The sequence below is a fragment of the Gymnoscopelus microlampas genome, assembly GCF_963454915.1.
Source record: "Gymnoscopelus microlampas genome assembly, chromosome: 1".
Classification (NCBI taxonomy): domain Eukaryota; kingdom Metazoa; phylum Chordata; class Actinopteri; order Myctophiformes; family Myctophidae; genus Gymnoscopelus; species Gymnoscopelus microlampas.
The window spans coordinates 35,578,091-35,600,999 of NC_139962.1; the positions used below are offsets into that span (position 1 = coordinate 35,578,091).

The window sequence follows — 22,909 nt, forward strand, 5'->3', positions numbered from 1 at the left end:
TAGGAAAACTTTAAACATTAAAGATCATAGCACCAACATTACATTGTAACGATGAAATTGGCAGCAAAGCTGGCCAATATTGACAAACCTTTGTCTGTCTGGACAGACAAAGACAAGTTGCCAATAATAGACTTTTATTGAATGTTGTTAAATAAAAGTCTCCCCTTTTGAACAATGAAACCTCATTGTGTCATGAGGCGATGGACACTTTACATTTTTCTGGTTTTCTCATATTTTTATGACATGACTCTGGAGGAAGCTAGCTATATAAAGACATGTTTCAAATAGCTTTTCATTGTTTTTTAGTCTATGCTTGAATGTACAGTATGTGCTACAAATGAGCTCCTAGCTATCTCTAGTGCAAAATATTAATAATTATTGTGCATTGTCCAGTCAAAAAATAAATAAATAAAGGGGGGAAAAGTGTGTATGTGTCTGTCTGTCTGTCTGTCTGTCTATCTATGTGTTTGTCCGTAGCTAATCTCACAATGAATGGACCAATCAGCACCTAATTTCTTGCCAGTAGGCCAGAATAAGTACCTCCACACATTTTGGCTGCTTTCGTTTCATTGTGACTTCAGTGCTAACATGTTTGGATGCTCCACAGCATGTATCCTTTCGTACCTGCATTCATTGGCATACCAATTCATTGGCATACCCCCTCCCTCTGCCCCTCTCTCTCTCTCTCTCTCTCTCTCTTTCTCTTTCTCTTTCTCTTTCTCTTTCTCTCTCCCTCTCCCTCTCCCTCTCTCCCTCTCTCCCTCTCTCTGACTCACTCTTTTATCTTCCTCTTCATTTGTATTCATCATTTTACCCACAGTCAATGTATTCATCACCAGCTCAAGGACAGACACTTAAGTACATAGATGCAAAGTTTGATGACAAAATTGAGATTATTTGAATGCAGTATAGTCCACTCCAGTATAAATGAACAAGAAAATCAAATTCACCAGACCTCCGTTGAGGGATAAAAAACATCTTGATAGCCTATTGTGCACTAACAAATGAGGGACGAAGCAGTTTGAACAGCTCCGACAAAGGACTGCACACCGCAGGTAGAGTGCATGGGCCTCAAAGGTTCATGTCTGTGCTTTCAACATGCCTAATTTGTCATGAATACAGAGTCATTGCGTTCCTACAAAAAAGGCTGTTAGACAAAAAGATCAGCAGTCAAGAGTTTAAATCACTGCATATAACACTGCATGTTCTTTTGAAAATGTGTGTAGACCTTTGTATTAGATGACTTAAGATGATCCATTATCACGTTTTTGAGTGTTGAACTTGTGTCTTCTGGACTAGGTTGTGTAGTCAACTATTTTTGTTTTTGCTTAGATACTTCTTGTGTGCTTGATTTGGCTAGGGACTGGATTTGTGTGTTAACTTGTAGTGATTTGAAGATCTGTGTGGAGCGCCATTAAGCAACAATTTGTCCCCACACGCTGACTGGCTCATTAAACACACCTGCTACACACACTTGCTACACACACTTAGCCTGGCGTAGCCGACTATATCACTGCGTGGATATGAGTCTGGTGCTTCCATGAGGACGTCTTTTTTTCCCAAGGGGCGGGATCAAAACAATGGCCCTCGACGCAATTGGTTAGACCTACAACCAACTACCAATTACAGTCTCCCATATTCAAATACTGGGCCCTGATTGGTTACACACGTCTTCTGGAGCAGGAAATTAATTCTCTATGGAGCGGTGCCAGACCCAAATCGCAGAGTTTGGGAGTTTGCGCTCGCAGATTCGTCTGGTCCCAGGCTAACACACACTCACCCAATTGATCAGTGGCGCACACATGTTGTCACTGCCGTGTGTGATGCCCGATTGTCTGGAGCAGCAGCCTCGCCCCTTGAAGACAGTCTATCTGAGACCTGGTCTTATGACTTAACTGAAGACCTTTGAGTGGCCAAACACATTCGCATAAGACCTGGTACTTAAGACGCGCAAAATAGGGCCCCTGGTCTCAAAGACAAGGGAGTCTATCTGAGACCTGGTCACAAAGACAAGGGAAGTCCATCTGAGACCCATAGACAAGGGACACTATCTGAGTCCATATAAAGACAAGGGACACTATCTGAGTCAATATAAAGACAAGGGACATTATCTGAGTCCATATAAAGACAAGGGACACTATCTGAGACCCAGTCATACAAAGGCAGGGACACAATATCTCCACAGCTAAACCATCAGCCTGCTGAACAGTGCTGCAGCCTGTCACCATGTCATTCTTACAGTACATGCTCTCAGTCACATTACACTGGCACCATTACATTTTCCACTAAATGGAAAACGTGTCACTACGCTTGAGATGCACCTCACCCAAAGCGTGGTGACCTCACCTTTTTTTAAGAACTTAAGGTGCCTGAACCACGACAACCCTAATGACATCCTTAACCCATCCTGCTCTGATTGATTCCAGGTCTGATTCGTCTGCGCTCCACGCCACCCCCTCGCCTCCAGGGGGTGGAGTACGTCCTGAATGTCACCGCGACGGATGACAACGCATCGGGTGGACCGCAGCCGCTGGCAGCCACGGCCCAGGTCATTGTGGGAGTGGATGACGTCAACAACAACAAACCTGTCTTTGAGAAGGTGTGTCAGTCAGTCATGCACGCGAGAGTGCGTGTGTGCGTACACAGACACACACACACACACACACACACACACACACACACACACACACACACACACACACACACACACACACACACACACACACACACTGATTAAACTTAATTTAGTCGTGTTCTTTATCAGCAATTTGTTAGAAAGCAATAAAGGTGTTTGATAAGCAGCAACTTCCCCCATTGCCACACAATCCTGCTTACTTGCTGTTTTACTTCCACTTTATGTTTTCTCAGTATATCTCTGTGGCTTATCTACTCATTAGCCCCCGCCACACACACACTGACACACACACACACACACACACACACACACACACACGCACACACGCGCGCACGCAACTTGTCCCCTGCCACTTGCACGCTTTTCTCCCATTTCCCGCTATCCTTATCTCTCCCAATCTCTCCACCTCCATGAACCCCCACCCCCTCCTCGTTCTCTCCATCTTGTCTATTTATTGCTCCGCTCTCAGGAGAAGCGATTAGCCAGCCTGACCCCGTGCCTGCTCCGTACATCATCACGGCCTTTTAATTAAGGCTTTGTGGGGATGTGCGGGAAACACACTAGGCTTCCCCGGCTTGACTTCACCTGCCTCTCTGTCCACGTCTCAATTTTAAATGAGGCGGCTTTCTTTCTTTCTTTTTTTTCTCCTTGGGTCCCTCGAGGTATGCGAGCGGAGATTAGCCCATTAAAACCGGGAACACATCTGTATAACCACTTGAACCATTATTGTATACTTTGGCTTTTCAAAAATAGCAGATATACAAGCTCATAGCTCAAGCTATGAGCTTGAAGATCTGCTATTTTTGAAAAATCGTGAACATTTCTGCGAATCTTTGAATATATAAATGTTTAAACCAAACATTTTTAAGTCAAATCTTTGCTTCTGGGGGTTTCTGGAACGAATTATTTTGAGATGGGAGTCGGCGGCCAAATACAATTTTGGGGGTCCTTGACACGAAAAGGATTGAGAACCACTGATATAGCAACATACGTTGAAAAAAAAAACTGTTAGGATTTAGAAGACATTTGTAGAATCGGCCTCTGGTCTTTATGGGTTAGGAGGGAGCCTTGCTGAGTAAAGCTTGTTCACGCTCTCCCGGGGAAAGCAAAGCCCGGAGTGTTTTCCTTTGGCTCTACCTGTTAGGAGGCAGAGGAGAGGGAAGACGAGTGAAGAGCAGTGGAGACCACTTACAGTGGAGACCACTTACAGTGGACTGTGAACATTTCCATTTCCCCTTACATCACCGTGACATAAAGCAAGAGCCAAGTAACAGGGAAAAGAAAAAGAAAGAAAGAAAGAACAGTGAGATTTTCTATCAGTAGGATGGACGTAACTAGCTACTGTTTCCTGGTTCTCTGCTCATTCTCTTGCTGGCACAGCAGCAGCAGGACATAGGAACAGAGAGGGACTTCTATCTTGTTTTGATGCCCCATTCCCAGGCTATTCTCTGGTCTCAGAGCTGCTTGTGTATTTGTAGACCCAGAGAGAGAGAGAGAGAGTTTCCCTCTACATCCTGCTGTTCTCTCTGAAGTAGTCAGGCCCTGGACGCCATAAAATACTGAATATTACCATACACACACACACACACACACACACACACACACACACACACACACACACACACACACACACACACACACACACACACACGTGCACACGTGCACACCAGAGATACACCACACTTAATGTACTTCTCAGCTTGAATGGTGACAGAAAACTTGTTAGTTTAACAATGTATTCTGATTATAATTACAGAAGTTCTTTTTACTTTTGAAACTTTCACAATGTAATACTTAAAATTTCATCAAATTTGGTCACTGCTACTGACAGTTTTGCCAGAGTGATTGAGCACAATTAAACAACTAGACAGCTCATGTGCGTGAAGTGTTCTTTTATGCTTTGGTTTCACGTAAATACATTGTAGGTACTCAATGTCTGTGTCATATCATCATCATAGGCATCCATCCATCAGTGCTGACAATGGAGCCTGAAAATGCCTGAAATCTGTTTATATATTATCTACCAGTATATATCTATTAATTCACAAAACCTGTGTCTGTGTGTCCCGGGCAAATCGGGCGACTTCCAACCTAACAGCCTCAAACTTGGCGTGTGGGACCCAAATGATCCGGTGGTGCAGTGCTGATCGGTGGTAGATATACTCTACTTCAGCAAAAACCACCAGATTTGACATTTCAACTTCAAATAGCTGTAATTCAAAACTGTGTAGTGCAAGCCTCCATTGTGGACGCTTGAAGATGACATGGTCTTGAACAATGCTCGAGGCTAGTTTCTCATTGTTGGCCTTGGCTTTGCCCTGTTTTGCACTGCAAAAGAGCTGTTTTTGACAGTACTCAGCTAGCCATGTCCTCAGCCGTCAGTAAGCCGGGCGGCGGGCGCTCAAGGTTAAACAAGTTTCATCTTTAATCAAATAGTAGGGCTCATGACGAGTTGTTCCACACACACACACACACACACACACACACACACACACACACACACACACACACACACACACACACACACACACACACACACACACACACACACACACACACACACACACACACACACACACACACACACACTTAAAAGGCATACATCATGCTCACACACTGATGGATTTTGTGCACAAATAATCTACTATTGATCTGAACCTTTCAATTGCTGCTGTGTCTCTTTTTTCTCTTCTTTTCCCTGCTTCCTCTCCCTATCTCAGTGTCATCAGTATCGAGAGAGAACATCGGTTCTGGAGAACCTACCGGCAGGGACGTTGGTTCTACAGGTCCATGCTGTAGATGCAGATGAGGGTTCTAATGGCAGAGTGACCTATGGCTTCATGCACAAAGACTCTACAGTGCCAGCCTTCAGCATTCACCCCGACACGGGTACCCCTGAATGCATGCATGCAAACAAACAAACAAACAAACAAACGTGTGCACACACACACACACACACACACACACACACACACACACACACACACACACACACACACACACACACACACACACACACACACACACACACACACACACACACACACACACACATAATTTAAGCATTTAGTGGTGTAAGTGGTATGAACAATAGTTAAGCACACCTCAAATGAGCAAGTAATTAGGGTGCAGAGAAAATAATTAAGTGCTACAAAGTAACTTGGATACCAGGCAAACATCCATCTGTCTAAACAACATATTTTCGAAATAACTTACATTTAAGCAAACAGTAAAGTATATACATAAACAATATTGTACAGGAGGATGGCATTGTGCAAAGAGTGTGTGTGTGTGTGTGTGTGTGTGTGTGTGTGTGTGTGTGTGTGTGTGTGTGTGTGTGTGTGTGTGTGTGTGTGTGTGTGTGTGTGCGCTAGGGCCTAATTATTGGGATTCAGTTGTGAACATGGCATGCTGCATGGAAATGTCAAGTGTGGACATATACAATGTGTAGACACATCTGAGTTCAGATGTGGCATATCAGATTGCAAAAGCTGCATAGAAAAGAAGTGTAACCACACCCGACATGCAGCTGCTATTTCAAAGTATACGTGAGCTGCTAGCTAAACTTGCTGTATGCAAGGCACTCTCTTCAGTCCCAAAAGCAGAAAACCATTTCACATCAATTTGGTCTAAAACAACATAATTATCTTGAAACCTACTGGCTGGATTGCCATGGAATTTGCTGTGCCCCTTCGTGCTCCCCAGAAAATGATTTCGGTGACACAATGATCTTTCTTATAGCATAACAAAATGTATTTTGCACACAAGATATCACATAATCTAACAGGCAGATGTAGATTTATTTTTTCCCCCCATTGTTAGCCCTCAAAACATGAGCCCACCAGGGCTGTGTCCTGAGCCCCCTTCTCTCACCTAGTTCTTAAGTTTGCTGGCAACAGTGTCAGTGACAGCCCTGATCACTGACAACAATGAGATGAGATGAGATGAGAGAGGTAGGTAGGTGGAGAACCTGACACAATGGCGCCAGGAGAACAACCTGGCTTTCTACTTCGACAAGACTGAACAACTCATCGTGGACTGCAAGAAGTCAAGCTGAGATTATAGAATGAGAGGTGAAGAAGGTACCACAAAGCCTCTGCATTCTCAGGTGACTGAAGAAGTTCAGTGTGGGCCCAACGGTCCTGTAGGCCTTCTACAGAGGATTCACAGAGAGCGTCCTGACTGGTTGCATCACTGCCTGGTATGGGAACAGCAAAACACTGCAAAAGTTCATGTGGACGGCCATGGCATCAGTGGATGTGAATGTCCCTCCATCCAAGACATATACGATGGATGTTGCGTCAGCAAAGCTCACGGAATCATCAAAGATCGTAGTTATCCCAACCACAGACTGTTTCAGATGGTGCCACATGGAAAGTGGCTCTGCAGCCACAAGGCCACTGGCAGTAGACACATACAGTAGCTTCTTCCACCAGACAATCAGACATATGTATGATCTGTCCAGAATTTCACCCACTGATTTACACCTGTAAACCTGTGATGTGACAGACTGATTCTGAACTGTATTTACTCTAGGAAATGTTTAAAGAGGTGGTGCCATGATTTTGCACTTTTGCTGTGTCTATGAGGTTGATAGAACTTCATTAAACCCCCTGGTGGTGTTTTTATGGTGTTTTATGTCTTCTCTGACTCCCCCTCATTATCATAACACAACAGGTGTGGCATGAGGAGGAGGATGGATTAGGATAGGTGGGTGGTCTTCTAGGAGGAGGCGGAGGGACTGGTTCAGGTGGGAGGTGCTAATGTGAGAACCAGGTATACTTAATGAACTGGAGGCGTGTCCAGATAAAAACATAATTTTAACACTTTCTGTACACTTTTTTGAAAATAATCTTCCTCCTAGTATAACCATGATATCTGATGATGATGTTTTTTGGGGGGGGGGGGGGGGGATCACTGAAAACCATGGCACCCCGTCTTTAAAGCAATAGTAGACTCACAAGTTCGCTCCACTGAGGACAATCTCCAAGCTTTCAATGTTAAAACTGGGTGGAAACGATTAAAGACTTTGGATTTCTTTTTTACTTTAATTTTTTGTCCCGCGATTTTTGCAACCCATTTTTTTCACCCGGTGCCAATTTCCTAAGTGATCCTGGGCACTACACCAGCGCTACACCAGTCCCCCACAACCTGGGGAGGCCAGGGCCGAGCTCATGCTTCCTTCAGTGCATGAGAGCCAACTGACCTTCTTGTCACCTGACAGGGGGGAGTTTCCCTGGTAGGACGTAGCGCGTGGAAGGAACACGTTATTCCAACCAGTTCCCTTCCCCTCCATCAGGCGCCCCGGCTGTCATGGGGGAGGCGGTATAGTGACCAGGATTACTACATGTTTTTGTGAGGGTATTAACTACCCTGGGAGACATGGGGAGAACATGCAAACTCCACACAGAGTAGGCCCTTTCACCAACCCCACCTAGGGTATGGGCGCTGATGACGCGGAGGAGAAGACACGCCCCCAGCGCCCACAGCGTCCCCGGCGGGAATCGAACCCAGGACCTTCTTGCTGTGAGGCGACAGCGCTACCGACTGCGCCAAAGACATCGCCTGATTGTCGAGGTCGGAGCGCTACAATATGAACGTTCGGCCAATCACAGAAAACCACACGCACCGGGAGGACGGGATCGACTCCTGCCCGAGCCAACTTTGTTTAACTGTGGCTCTGCTTGCTTGTAGCATATATACTGTACATATAACGTAACATACTCTCGTATTCATTGCATCTGTCATTCTAGACTTACAATTGATGAGATGATCAAAGCATTAATAATTACCACGAGCCACCGAGGGCATGTTGAGCCACGACAACGATGCTTGTAGGCAGCCGATAATGTAACATTAACATTAACCTGATCAAAGCAGAACGAGAGCTTTTACTGGCTGCCATATTAATGTTCCTGCATGGTTTCTTTCCGACAAACAGCTAACATTGTCCAATTTTCTATTAAGTGTATAGCCTACATTATATTTTGGCTATATGTGATAAGAAGAAGGAGTGTATTGTAGAGTGTGATTGTGAACGCTTTCCCTAACTCTACCCAAACTCTGTTAGTTATGTAACAAATAGGCAAACTCATCATTGAGCAATAAAATAATATTCATGCTTATAGCCTATACTCTGCATAATGTCAGGGTATAGCAGCATGATGTGCTTATAGCCTATACATTTGTATTTCTCATTCGGAAAACATTCAAATTGACGTTGAGATTAAAGCATTAATCATTAGACATTTGGCTCTGTACTTGTTTTTTTGCCCTATACACCACCAAACTTCTTAACCAAAAATAGCAGATCTACAAGCTGTTGCAGCATGACGCATTGTCAGCTTGTATACATCGGCTATTTTCGGTGAATGTAGGCTACCCCCCAAAGGATGCTGTATAGCGTAAAAAAAGAAGGAAAAAAAAGAGAGAAAATGTTCTATCTCACATAGATTTGGCGGACCCCCTGTAACTACGAGGACCCCCTAGGGCCTAGGGGTCCCGGACGAAAAATCTGCTATTTTTAAATGGCTGAAACGTGTATATAGGGCTGAAGTGGTTAATGTATGTTCTATAATAATAATCCAAATCTATAAAGTAACTTGTCATTTTAACTAAAGTTTTCAAATAATTGTAGTGGAGTAAAAGTATAATCTTTGCCTCTGAGATGTAGTGGAGTAGAAGTAAAAGTACTGAAAATTGGAAATACTCCAATAAAGTATAACAAAATACCCCCAAATTGTCCGCAGAAGACCACATGGCTAATTTATATGCACGAGAATATGCAAATTAGCCGGTCTTAGTCCGCAGGCTAGCCACGTCTTTGCTAGCCATGGATTACAACCGTCATGGATGAACTTGAACCTGGTGTTTGCACCTTTCCTTTACTGCTCCATTCATCTACATAAACGTTCATATCACAGCATGACATGTTGTCAGCTTGTAGATCGGCTATTTTCAGTGAATGTACCCCCGGATGCTGGTTACAGAGAAAAAAGGGAAAAAAATTGAGATAAAATCTCAAATAGATTTGGCGGACCCCCTGTACTGTAGTAACTACGAGGACCCCTTGGGGTCCAGGACCCCCTTATGAAGACCCCTGCTCTAGGTTAACATGCTATGGTTAAAAACATGTTTTATATTTTGGCTAAAATATTATATTATATTATATTTTGGCTGATAAGAAGAAGGAGTGTAATACAATTGTAGAGTGTGATTGTGAACGCTTTCCCTAACTCTGCCCAAACTCATCTTTGAGAAATAAAAGAATTCATGCTTATAACCTATACTCTGCATAATGTCAGGGGTAGCAGCATGATGTGCTTATAGTAGCCTATACATTTGTATTTCTCATTCGGAAAACATTAAAATTGACGTTGAGATTAAAGCATTAATCATTAGACAATTGGCTCTGTAGGCCTACTTGTTTTTTTGCCCTATACACCACCAAACCTCTTAACCAAAAATAGCAGATCTACAAGCTGTCCCAGCATGACACATTGTCAGCTTGTAGATCGGCTATTTTCGGTGAATGTATAGGCTACCCCCCCCCAAAATAGGGATGCTGTATAAAAAAAAGAAGAAAAAGAGAGAGAGAGAAAATGTTCTATCTCACATTGATTTGGTGGACCCCCTGTAGTAACTACGAGGACCCCCTAGGGCCTAGGGGTCCCGGACCCCCGTTTTTACATCACATCAGACGGCAATTTGTTTTGTTAATGTCTGTCTTGCCTGTCTAAGTGACTCTAATAGGTAGCCTACGTTATATTTTGCTTATAGGCTATAATATAAATGTTGACACTATGACGTTGTTTCCCCTAACCTAACTCCCTAAACTCGTTTAGTTATGTAGCTAAATTGGTCTACAATTTTGGTCTTACAATGTTGGGAAGACCGCATGGCTAATTTATATTCACGAGGATATGCAAATGAGCCGTACGGTCTTACTCTACATGCTAGCCATGGATCACATGACGGTCGTCTGTTACTGTCATGGATGAACTTCAACCAGGTGTTTGCACTTTTCCCTTACTGCTTCATTCATCTACATAAACGTTCATATTTCAAATATAAAGGACTGACCCCATGGCCATGGATGTTAGAATTATGTTCGGGCCCTCAGAATTACCCGTATCTTCCGTATTGTTCAATAAAAATCATTTTAATCCGATTGTTGGCCATTTTCTCATAGAGTTATAAGGTATCAGAGTGCAATTCACCTTCCAACCGATAGGGTCGCGAAGTTGAAAGCTTATGGAGAAAAATGGCCACCGATCGGATTCAAATGCTTTTTATTGAACAATACAAAATATACAGGTACTTTTGAGGCTCCGTACATAATTGCAACATCCGTGGCCTTGGGGTGAGCACTTTATATTTGAAATCCGAACGTTCATGTAGATGAACGGGTAAAAAATGGGACGCGGATTTGCCGTCTGTGGATTCGGGGAGGCACTGTAGCCTACCACAAACAGCAGATGACGCGTTGTCAGCTTGTAGATCGGCTATTTTCAGTGAATGTACTCCCCGGATGCTGGTTATAGTGAAAAAAAAAGAGAGAGAAAATCTCAAATAGATTTGGCGGACCCCCTGTACTGTAGTAACTATGAGGACCCCTAGGGGTCCTGGACCCCCTTATGAAGACCCCTGCTCTAGGTTAACATAATATGTTATGCTTTAAAACCTATGTTTTAAACCATAGCATGTTACCCAAATATAATGTTGATACTATGACAAACTCTTGTTTCCCCTAACTCATAAACTCTTTTAGTTATGTAGTGATAAATAGCTTACATCATTGTGAGCTTGTAGATCTGCTATTTTCGAATGGCTGAAATGTATAGCCTGAAGTGGTTAATATGTGTTCTGTAATAATAATCCAAATCTACAACTTAACTTAAGTTTTCAAATAATTGTAGTGGAGTACAAGTATAATATTTGCCTCTGAGATCAGATTTAGTGGAGTAGAAGTAAAAGTACTCAACATTGGAAATACTTGGAAAACAAATGCCAGCCATGGATCATATGACGGTCGTCTTTTACGGTCATGGATGAACGTCAACCTGGTGTTTGCACTTTCTCCCTTTTTGCTCCATTCATCTACATAAACGTCCATATTTCAAATATAAAGTGTTTACCCCATGGCCACGGATGTTACAATAATGTACGGGCCCTCAAAAGTACCCATATCTTCCGTATTGTTCAATAAAAAGCCACCAATCGGATTAAAATATCCGATCGGCGGCCATTTCCTCATAGAGTTGTAATGTTCCAGAGTGCAATACACCTCCCAGCCGATAGGGTCACGTAGTTGAAAGCATAAGAAAATACGGGGGAAATGGCCACCAATCGGATTAAAATGCTTTACATTTAACAATTCAGAATATTCAGGAACTTCTGAAGAAACGTACATAATTGTAAAATCCGTAGCCATGGGGTAAGCACTTTATATTTAGAATATGAACGTTTATGTAGATGTACGGACCAAAAAGGGAGAAAGTTTAAATACCAGTTTGAAGTTCATCCATGACAGTCAAGATATGACAGTCATGTTTCAGGGCTATAAACTCATACATGATCGTTTTTTGCTGTTCTCTAATAAAATACAAATACAATTACTAGATCATGACATACCATTGAATGACAAAAGAACAAGCTGACAAAGTGTAAAAATCAATCAAATCAATCTTTATTTTTTATTTAATCCTTGTTGTAATCCTTGCTGTTTCCTCAGGGCTCCTCCTTCTTCCTCATCTAGGAATGGGGTCTGGGAGTTGGGGGAAAGATTTGACTGGTCAGTGAAACAGTAAATCCAGGACAGAGATTGGCCGCTGCTCAAGCAGTGAATGACGGGGGCGGGTCCAGGAGTTGGGGGAAAGATTTAACTGGTCAGTGAAACAGTAAATGCAGGACCGTGATTGGCCGCTGCTCAAGCAGTGAATGCAGGACTGTGATTGGTCGCCCGAGCAGTGAATGGAGGACCGCGATTCGCCGCCCAAGCAGAGAATTAAGGAGCACAAGCAGTGAATGCAGGACCGTGATTGGCTGCCCAGAAGAGACAAAGAAGTTACTGCAGGCGCCACCGTGCCCCCTAAGACTTTGGATTTCAGCTCCAATCCAAAGTCTTTAGTGCGTTCCTTCCTATTGTGGTGGTGACATGATTGGTTTCCAAAACAGATTTTGAAGTCCCCAGAAAGGTGGGTAGAGGTCTCTGATTGTCTGGCAGCATGAGAGTAGGGCAATATGAAAGTTGGATTTACTTTTGACATCAGAGCCATTGGAGATGGGCATGGTTGTCTGATGAAGCGATCTGTTTTTTCACTCCAGGAGTGATTGTCACAGCCAGGAAGTTTGACCGCGAGCGCCAACGGGAGTATGCTGTAACCGTGACTGCCACTGACCAGGCAGCTGACCCGCTGATTGGCATCTGTCAACTCAACATCCTCATCCTGGACCAGAATGACAACAGCCCCAAGTTTGAGAACATCCGATATGAATGTGAGTCCCTTCTAGAGCCCGCATCTGTAAACTGATGTTTAGGCCCATATTTCTTTTTCTTTTTTAAGTAATTTATTTTATTTAACCACTTAAGCCCTATCCATATATATTTTTTTTTTATCTACAAGCTCACACCTTGTGTTGGGGGGTTTGAACACGCTTAAAAATGTTCACCTCTTGTGGCATGCCCAAAATAGCACTAAGGTGAAAGTGGTTAAAATCCTGACACATCGGCTCGGCTGCATTTACCAATACGTCATCAAATAAGACAATTAATGGCCACTATATCACTAAATCAGTCAAACCGATGTATCGGTCGGGCCCTCTTCTCTTCTCTTCTCTTCTCTTGTCTTCTCTTCTCTTCTCTTGTCTTCTCTTCTCTTCTCTTCTCTTCTCTTCTCTTTTCCTCTTGTCTTGTCTCTTCTCTTAGTATTATCTTTTCTCTCCTCATCTTTCCTCTGCTGTCCATAGACTTCCTTCGTGAGGACACAATGATTGGTACTAGCTTCCTCCGTGTGGCAGCTCATGATGATGACTTTGGCACCAATGCAGCTGTTACATACTCTATGTCCAATGAGCAGCCTGAGTACCTCAAGGTTAACCCTCTGACTGGCTGGGTGTATGTCAACCAGCCTATTTCTCAGGTACAAACACGCACACACACACACACACACACACACACACACACACACACACACACACACACACACACACACACACACACACACACACACACACACACTTAGAGACACACACATCGACATGGACTCATTCCAAGAAATTAAGCTGCAGATCAATTAGCCGATGTCTTCAAAACATCAGCATATAGTTTAATTTCAAAGCAGACAAATGAACAACAGACAAACTAATTACTGATTGAACACAGGTTGTCTCTATAGTGATGAGTAAGATTTAAGGACTCACTATCCTCACAATGTTCCAGCATTTTACTTTCCTAATGCACACTGCCGTGCACACATACACATACAGTATACTGTACGATGCACATGGCATGCACGTGAGCACAAGTGCACATACTGTATGCACAAACACAATTTACAATTGAGGCTTTTAGCAGACACTCTTATCCAGTATGACTCATAATAAAGTGCAAGGTTGGAGTAAATGCAATGAATCACATAGTGGCTAGTGTTTTAGAGCTTTACGATATGATGGAATGTGTAACACAGTTTTTTTGTAAACCTTGTATGATGCTGTTAAATTCATGTGGAGTTACGTTTCTTTTAGCAAACATAATTTAGATGTATGTTGACAAGGCTGACACATTATTATCACAGGCATTTACTGCAGAGGGATTGTATACCATGTGATTTTATTAAGTTTATAAAAGGTTGACTCTTTGAAGTTAACAAACTGCTAAACATAGCCTTTGATGAAAAGTTAATTATTAACATTGACTTATCACTGAGACAGGACACTTTGATACAGTGCACGACCAACAAAGCAGGAACATGGTAGTCCTTTATTACGGATAATGAGGGCAGCCTAAATATGCCATCACGTGTCCTTCTGGAAACACAAGAATACATTTAACCATCTCGCTGCCTTTGCTGTCCCTCACCCTAAGATAAAAAAAAAGAAAAACAAGTTTGGTGGAAGTGAACAGCAATATCTGAATCAGCCCCATGCTTACAACAGGAACACTTGTCAGCAGCGTCAGCAGCATAACCATATGCATACCGTAAGAGTGCAGTGGCAGCCACGTTACACAATCCCGCATAGGAAATTAAATATACACATAATATTAATCAAACTAATTTCATCCCCACTCCTTTGGGGAGTTGTGTTGCCTACAAACAAATCATGGCACAAAGAAAACGGTACACATACAACCAGGCAGGAACACACACATACAACAAAAGCACATTTGTGTAATAAGTGGAACTTACAACTAGGCTTCTAATCAAAACGGGTGAATTAATTAACATATTCAGCTGTTTCATTCATATTAAACTATTATCTAACTAATCTGGAGAGCCTCAGTGTGGCTGCATATTTCATTCATTTAATCATTTAACTATTGTATCAGGCCACTGACAACGTCTTCAGATGGGGGAGGGAGGTCCTCTCAGTAAACTGTGTAGTTTGGGCCATTCATCAATCAAATACACATGTTTACATTATTGAACTGCAACCGCACATTTCCCTCTTTATGCAGCACGAGTGCCTGTAATTGTTTAGATCCCATAGCATAGCCTGAGGGGACGTTTTGGTGAACATGTTGACTGATTCAGTCAGGGAATGAACTGCCAGTTGAGTGAGTGACAATACAGTGCAGGCGGAAATATAGTACTGAACTGGTGAACGAAGGGGCCAAACACCCGAAGGCCACTTTATTATTAGTGAGCACTATTATTACAGTGCTCCTGAGCAGATAGGCAAATAAAAACCCATGTAGCAAAGTAGCCGTCTGAAAACCAGAAGGCTAATCTTTCTAATGGCCAACGTGGTGCTTCTCCTTTGACTGAGTAGTTTAGATCAGTGGTTCAAGGACCCCCAAAATGATATGTATTTGGACAAATATTTTGTACCAGGGACCCCCAGAAGAAAAGATTTGAGTTAAGAAATTCTAAAATTTTCAATAATAGCAGATCCACAGCTTATGTATATCTGATATTTTTTAATAGCCAATGTATAAAATATGGTTTAAGTGGTTCAAAAGATTGTGACACTATATTAACACATTTTTCTGGGGACCCCCTGGTAGCCCCCAAGGACCCCTGGGGGTCCCCAGACCCCACTTTGAGAACCAATTGTTTAGATGTTTTGTCTCCTACATGGGAGATTCAGGCTTGAAACCAGGTGGTTGTACCTATAGTATGTATTGCATTGTTTCTTTGAGCCCACGCTAACATAAGGAGCAGGTTACCCACTACAACGTTTATACATCAACCACGTACCGTGGTCTGACCAGGTTTCTTTATTTATTTATTTTTTAATTGATATTTCCACACTGACACACAGAATTACTCATTCTCTCCATCTCTCTCTCTTTCTCTCTCTGTTTATCTCTCTCTCTCTCTCTGTCTGTCTGTCTGTCTGATACCATTTAAGACATGCATAATACGCATCATTTGAGTTTCCTTTCTTCTACTCTTTTTTTTGTCTATACCCTTGTCTTTCCTTTCCTTTTCATCTATGTTCTTTCCTACTTATTTCCCTTCCATTCCAGTGGTGTCCATCCTCCATGGCTTTAGCCCACAGAGCTCTATAAAAAGGACCTCTTTCTGAGACGATTCCGTGTTCATTTAACATTCATGATGCTGTACAATGACAAAATCAACATTGTTCAATGGCTGTGACTTGAAGAAGGCAGCGAAGCCCAAACGTTTCTTTACAAACACATCTTATACCCACAGAGGACATACATCACCAGGGAGATCGTGGCCACAGACGGTGGGAACCGTAGCAGCTCGGTGGAGTTGGCTGTGACCATCACCAATGTGAAGAACCAGCCCCCACAGTGGGAGAGGGACAGCTACAGCATGGTCATACCAGAAAACACTGTCCGAGACACTCCGATTGTGGTGAGTAAAGGGGAACTGCCTTGAGACCAAACAAATCCCACGGGTGCATACAGGGCCAGATAAACGAGAAAGCTCACGGGGCTGCAGCCTGGGGCACGAGGCTACATGACACACATCCCTTCGGCAACGGCAATCAACTACACCGCCTCGTGCCTCGGTTGCCTGTGTCTGCATGTGTTGTGAATTACGCCCGCTCACATAATAGGTCTTGTGCGCAGCCCATACATAAAGCCATTAAGACTTGGAACGCATCTGTGTCATTTTAAGATTTCTTTGGCTATTCAAAAATAGCAGATATACAAGCTCATAGCTCAGAGCTTGTAGATCTGCATTTTCTTTAGAAAAATCGTGAAAATGTGTGAGCATCTTTGAATATATATATTTCTTAAAGTGAACATTTGTAACTCAAATCTTTGCTTCTGGGGGTCCCTGGAACAAAACCTTTTGAGATTGGGGTCCGCGGTCAAATACATATCTTAAAAAAAATTACAAATCCTAACAGTACTGTATGTTGCTATATCAGTGGTGCTTCAACTTTTCCATGTCAAGGACACCCAAAATGAATGTATTTGGCCGCCGACGCCCATCTCAAAATATGTTGTTCCACGGACCCCCAGAAGCACAGGAGTTAAAAATCTTAACTTAATAAAAAAAAAACGTAATAAAGAAAATAGCCAAATAAATCTTAAAAAAATCACACCTGTGTGAAGGTAGCGGCGCCTTTGATATATTTTGTCATAGATATGTGTTTCTACTAGAGAAACAATATTAAATCTCTGTAAATTTATTTCAAGGCTTCCAGTGGCACTAAATAGTGCCATTGGAAGCAAATCACCAAATGCATTCCAAGGTAAGTGGCAAAAACTGATCTGTCATAGCTGATAGTGACCAATCAGAACGTTGACGGACCTGACCAATCAGAACGTTCACGGACCTGACCAATCAGAACCTTGGCGAGCCTGACCAATCAGAACGTTGACGGACCTGACCAATCAGAACCTTGGCGAGCCTGACCAATCAGAACCTTGACGGACCTGACCAATCAGAACCTCGACGGGCTTGACCAATCAGAACGTTGACGGACCTGACCAATCAGAACCTCGACGGGCCTGACCAATCAGAACGTTGACGGACCTGACCAATCAGAACCCTGGCGAGCCTGACCAATCAGAACGTTGACGCAAAAGCCAGGTATAGAGGGCTAATATCCGCTCTATACCTAAAGGTATAGAGCGGCTAGCGCCGCTAATTACACAGATGCGTTACCGGATTGAATGGGTTAAAAGCCCATTTAATTCAGTCCCTTTATATATATGTTCTCCAGATCACCACCATGGCAGTGGCCTACTGACAAAGCATGTTGATTAGAGTCAGACTCAACAGAAACCGTTGCCTACAACCACAATTTGTGAATGTCCATATTTGGGCATAAATGCTGGCCCACCGGTAGGGGGTATTACATTGACAAAGCGTTTACACATGTCGGGTCCCTATTAGGGATGGGGATTGTTCATTTTTTTGCGGCGCTAGCCGCTCCTGCTCTATACCTGACTTTGTCCGTGTTCACCGTCAACGTTCTGATTGGTCAGACACGTCGACGTTCTGATTGGTCAGACACGTCAACGTTCTGATTGGTCAGACACGTCAACAAAGTGATTGGTCAAGCTTCACGTGACACGTGACTATAAACACATTATAAACACATATCGATGACAAAATGTATCAAAGGCGCCGCTACCTTCACACAGGGTGTGATTTTTTAAATGTCAATCCCCTTATCGATCCTGCTTATCGATCCGATTCCTTATCGATCCTTTTCTATTATTGGTGCTAATCTGTGGCACTCTGTCACTTTAATTTAATTTTGGCAGACATCAAACGTAGAACATGTTGGCCTCAACTGCTGTTGGCGTATGCAAGCCATTAAATTCACGTTCCTTGTTTTTACCGGTAGTTGGCAAGAAAATCAACAAGTCAAAAGCTTTAAAACGACATATTATGTTTGAGCAAGTGAGCAAGTGATTTCAATGACATGACTCTGGTCTTTCGTGACATGATGTCACGTCTGATGTCCGCTAGATAAGATCATTGATAAGCCAAAATCTTATCGATTTCCGATTCTCATCAATAACTTCAGAATAGAATAGAATCGATTCTCGGTCCCCATATACAGTAGTCCTTATATGGGCACATCTGTGCACCCGCCACAGACAGACAGACCCACAGACAGACACCGCCCACTGCAACTTTCATTGTATATACAGTAATAGATAATATATCATACTCCAGTAAGAACGCATAAGATAAGATAAACCTCTATATAGATCCCCAGAGGGAAATTCATGTATCATGGTGACAGCAGCAAGATTAAAGCACACAGATGTGCTTGTACGGAAAAATAACACAATATATAACTCCACGCACGTACGCACGCATGCACACCACACCACACACACACACAGCTCACTGTTCTCTTGCCCTTCTTTCTTATTTTCCCACCCTTGTTCTGAAATATTCATTTGACTTTAATGGGCTTAATAGCTTCCAAGAGATCCTGAGGAAATTTCTGTCGATTAATTTTCAATGTGTTAGCTATGTGAAAAAGTAAATGGCTATGAATAATCGAGAGGGGATGATTGGATACAATCTTGTTCCTGAAATAATGAGGCTACATTGCTGGAAGCTAGTTATCGGATATGTTGGTATTGTGTATTTGCATTGCGTGTGTGTGTGTGTGTGTGTGTGTGTGTGTGTGTGTGTGTGTGTGTGTGCGTGTGCGTGCGCGAGTGTGTGCGTGCGTGCGTGCGTATGTGTGTGTGTGTGTGTGTGTGTGTGTGTGTGTGTGTGTGTGTGTGTAAAGATAGAGAGAGAGTTCCCTACAGCACAGTGTGCAAATCGAGATTGCAGATCAATGTTGATTGAACTATTATATGAGGATATAATGACTCAGTGGGTTCTAATAGCTCAACTATGGAGATGTTAGTTGTACAGCAGCAGTGTTGGTCAGCCATGCCCAGCACCCCTGCATGCATGATATGGTGTCTCATTATTTTACTTCCTCAGCAGCAAAGGTTGAATGGCAGCAGTTAGGTCACTCTTGGAGGGAGACTGCATCGCATGCAAGATGCTGTTTTACTTTTAATTGGGGTGTACAGTAGATATTGTCGGCTTTGACCAATCTATCCTAATTGGTTTATGGAAAATTCAGAATTGCATTTGTCTTTCATCCTGTGGGATCTCATTGGGGTTGTTCACGTCAAACAGCTTGTAACTCTCTGCCGGGTAATATACGTTATTATTCATTGTCTCTTTTCTTTTGTGGTACAGTGTTTTATTCTTTAGGAAGCATGCTTCCAAATGAAGTCAAGAGTAATCAACTTCCAGCATTAGTGTGTGCGTGCGTGGGTGGCGGCACTGGGGCATTTCCCCCAGCTTTATCGATAATTGAGAGTAGACAATTAGCTTTTTGAAAAGTAAAAGCCTGGACGCAATTAAATAACTGACTGCCACTGATGGCACGGGACACACCACACAATTATCAACCGATTATCAGGCACTGACACTTCCCGACAGCCCCATTTACACAACAATGCCTTGGTGTGTATAGGGTATGCTTTCACTGCAAATCAATCTGGATGGCCATATCCTGTGAGATTTTATAATGTAGCAATGAAATGTCCCTCTATCCCCATCCAGACCATCAAGGCCACCTCTCCGCTGGGTGATCCCAGAGTGACCTACAACCTGGAGGATGGGATGGTGCCGGAGACCAACATGCCGGTTCGCTTCTACCTGACCCCCAACCGGGAGGATGGCTCAGCCTCCATCCTGGTGGCCGAGCCCCTAGACTACGAGACCACCAGGAATTTCATGCTACGGGTCCGCGCCCAGAACGTTGCGGCCGTGCCACTGGCAGCATTCACTACTGTCTACATAAATGTCACAGGTGGGACTACATTGTGAGGGACAGCCATGTGGGGTGCATAAGAGGCAGCGATGGCTCCATGAACATAGATGTGATGTCAGGTTGTTACTGTAGAGAACTTGATAACAAGATAATATAAACGATAAAACTGTTTTATTCAAGAATAAAACTATTTAACTATTTTGCTTTTTGCTGATGGGAAGTTTGGTGCATTGTCAGCATTGGGTTATACCCCTACTATAGTAAAATTAAATTAAGATCTATTAACCCGACAATGAAAGAGAGAAGAATAGAAAACAAAGGTTTTAGTCACATGAAAGGTTACAATGCCAGGGGTAGTATTGATTGATTGAGGATTAGATTTGTCAGGCAGCACTTAATTAAGTACTTTATAAAACCTGCACAGAACAGTGCAATGATAGAAGGACACAGTTCATCCTCAGTTCATTATCTATTAACGGCTGCCGGCAACACTGACAAATCAACAAAACACACTACGTTATATATACATACGAGTGTGAAACAACACAGATTATTTTCCCCGCTAGGCATAGCCACCTCATTCTGCTATAATACCAAACATATTGCTGTCATTTCCATCTGCTTATTTTATTTTTTATCCCTATTATTCAACACAAACACTGTCAACGTACAGAATTTTCTTATAAAATGAGTTTTGCAACACTACTGTATTTTCGTGTGGAAACCTCAAATATCCATATATGATATTATAGTAGAGTCTTCTTTCACTTTTGCCGTGCTGTTTGGTGCCCCCCCTGACCAGTGTGTTATAAGTTTCAGAGAGCAACAAATACCTGTATGTCCAACCTCACCCCTCTTATCTGCCAAAGCCAAATTTGTAACTACCACTCCCTGTTCCAGCTAATGGTTTTGGCTGCTTTGACGCTCTCATCCCTCACCCTATCATTAGATGTCACAGTGCTTCTGAATGCTGTTGCTTTAGCCTGGCATCATTTTGTTTGGGTTGATGTTTGACTGCTGTTAACCAGGCTTAAGTCCCCATCATTGCTACTTAATACTGCAGTATCTGCTGGCCGCTGGCCTATTAGTCCTCCCTAGCCAGCATGCCCTGGTCTCTCCACACATTTACACACACACACACACACACACACACACACACACACACACACACACACACACACACACACACACACACACACACACACACACACACACACACACACACAGATGTGTGTGGCACCTGCAAAAATTATTTATTTGTACAGACCTCCACTCCTCTATCCACTCCTATAATCCACTATCTCTCTCTCTCTCTCTCTCTCTCTCTCTCTCTCTCTCTCTCTCTCTCTCTCTCTCTCTCTCTGTCTCCCTCTCTCTCTCCCTCTCTCTCTTTCTTTCTTTCTTTCTTTCTTTCTTTCTCGTATCTATCTTAATAAGAAAGCTTTTTAACTCCTCCACAGGGAGGTTAGAGGGAGAAGGTCTATAATGGATTCAAGGTTCCATCTGTAATTCATAGATTAAGACATTTGTGATGAGGAAAGACGACAGAAATGGCTCTTGGACAACATTAGACCTAATGGGTTGCCCTATTCTAGACATTCATATAATGCTTCTGGCCTTGAATCAACTATCCTACATTTGCTTGTGCCGATTACGGCAAACCTTCGTCCTGGTTGTCTCTCTACAACTCACACTAATGTTCAGAAGCAGCTTGTCAAACAGATGAAAATGACTTTTTATCCCTGACACCTCCTCTCTCGCTGTCTCTGCCCTTCTCTAGATGTAAATGACAATGTTCCTTTCTTCACTTCATCCATCTACGAGGCCTCAGTCACAGAGGGGGCCGAATCAGGGACTCTGGTCTTTCAGGTGTCTGCAAACGACATGGACCTGGGCCTTAATGGCAAGGTGAACACACACACACACACACACACACACACACACACACACACACACACACACACACACACACACACACACACACGGCAAAGAGAAACAAAACATGCAACAACAAAAAGAAGACTGTGATGAACATCTCTCTTATAAATGGTGTTGCTCTTTCAGCGTACATGCCCAATTGAAGTAACTGATTAGGAGAGATGCACACTGCTGAGGAGAGTGCACCTCTTCACCTCTTAACTCATATGTTTATCAATTCAGCCTGGCCTGCTGTGGAGCAGACAGGAAATCCATACTTTCCTAAGTGCCTCTTTACACTAAGACCTCCGTTGAACTTCAAAATAATACCATTAGAGCAGCCAGCGATTCCCAACCTTTGGGCCGGGGTCCACTGGCGGAATTAACTCATTCACTGACAGACTT

At 43.0% G+C, this 22,909-nt stretch overlaps 1 protein-coding gene across 1 annotated transcript in view; it reads left to right on the forward strand.

The window, feature by feature from the left end:
• The window catches only part of LOC311043529 (neural-cadherin), a gene marked incomplete at both ends in the record, with an annotated part of 322,985 nt that overhangs the window by 137,405 nt on the left and 162,671 nt on the right, over positions 1–22,909 (forward strand). Inside the window, 7 exons of the mRNA XM_084054821.1 lie at positions 2,427–2,599; positions 5,356–5,524; positions 12,962–13,132; positions 13,604–13,776; positions 16,513–16,680; positions 20,377–20,626; positions 22,368–22,495. Coding sequence (XP_083910947.1) covers positions 2,427–2,599; positions 5,356–5,524; positions 12,962–13,132; positions 13,604–13,776; positions 16,513–16,680; positions 20,377–20,626; positions 22,368–22,495 — 1,232 coding nt within the window. The remainder of the gene's footprint in view (positions 1–2,426; positions 2,600–5,355; positions 5,525–12,961; positions 13,133–13,603; positions 13,777–16,512; positions 16,681–20,376; positions 20,627–22,367; positions 22,496–22,909) is intronic.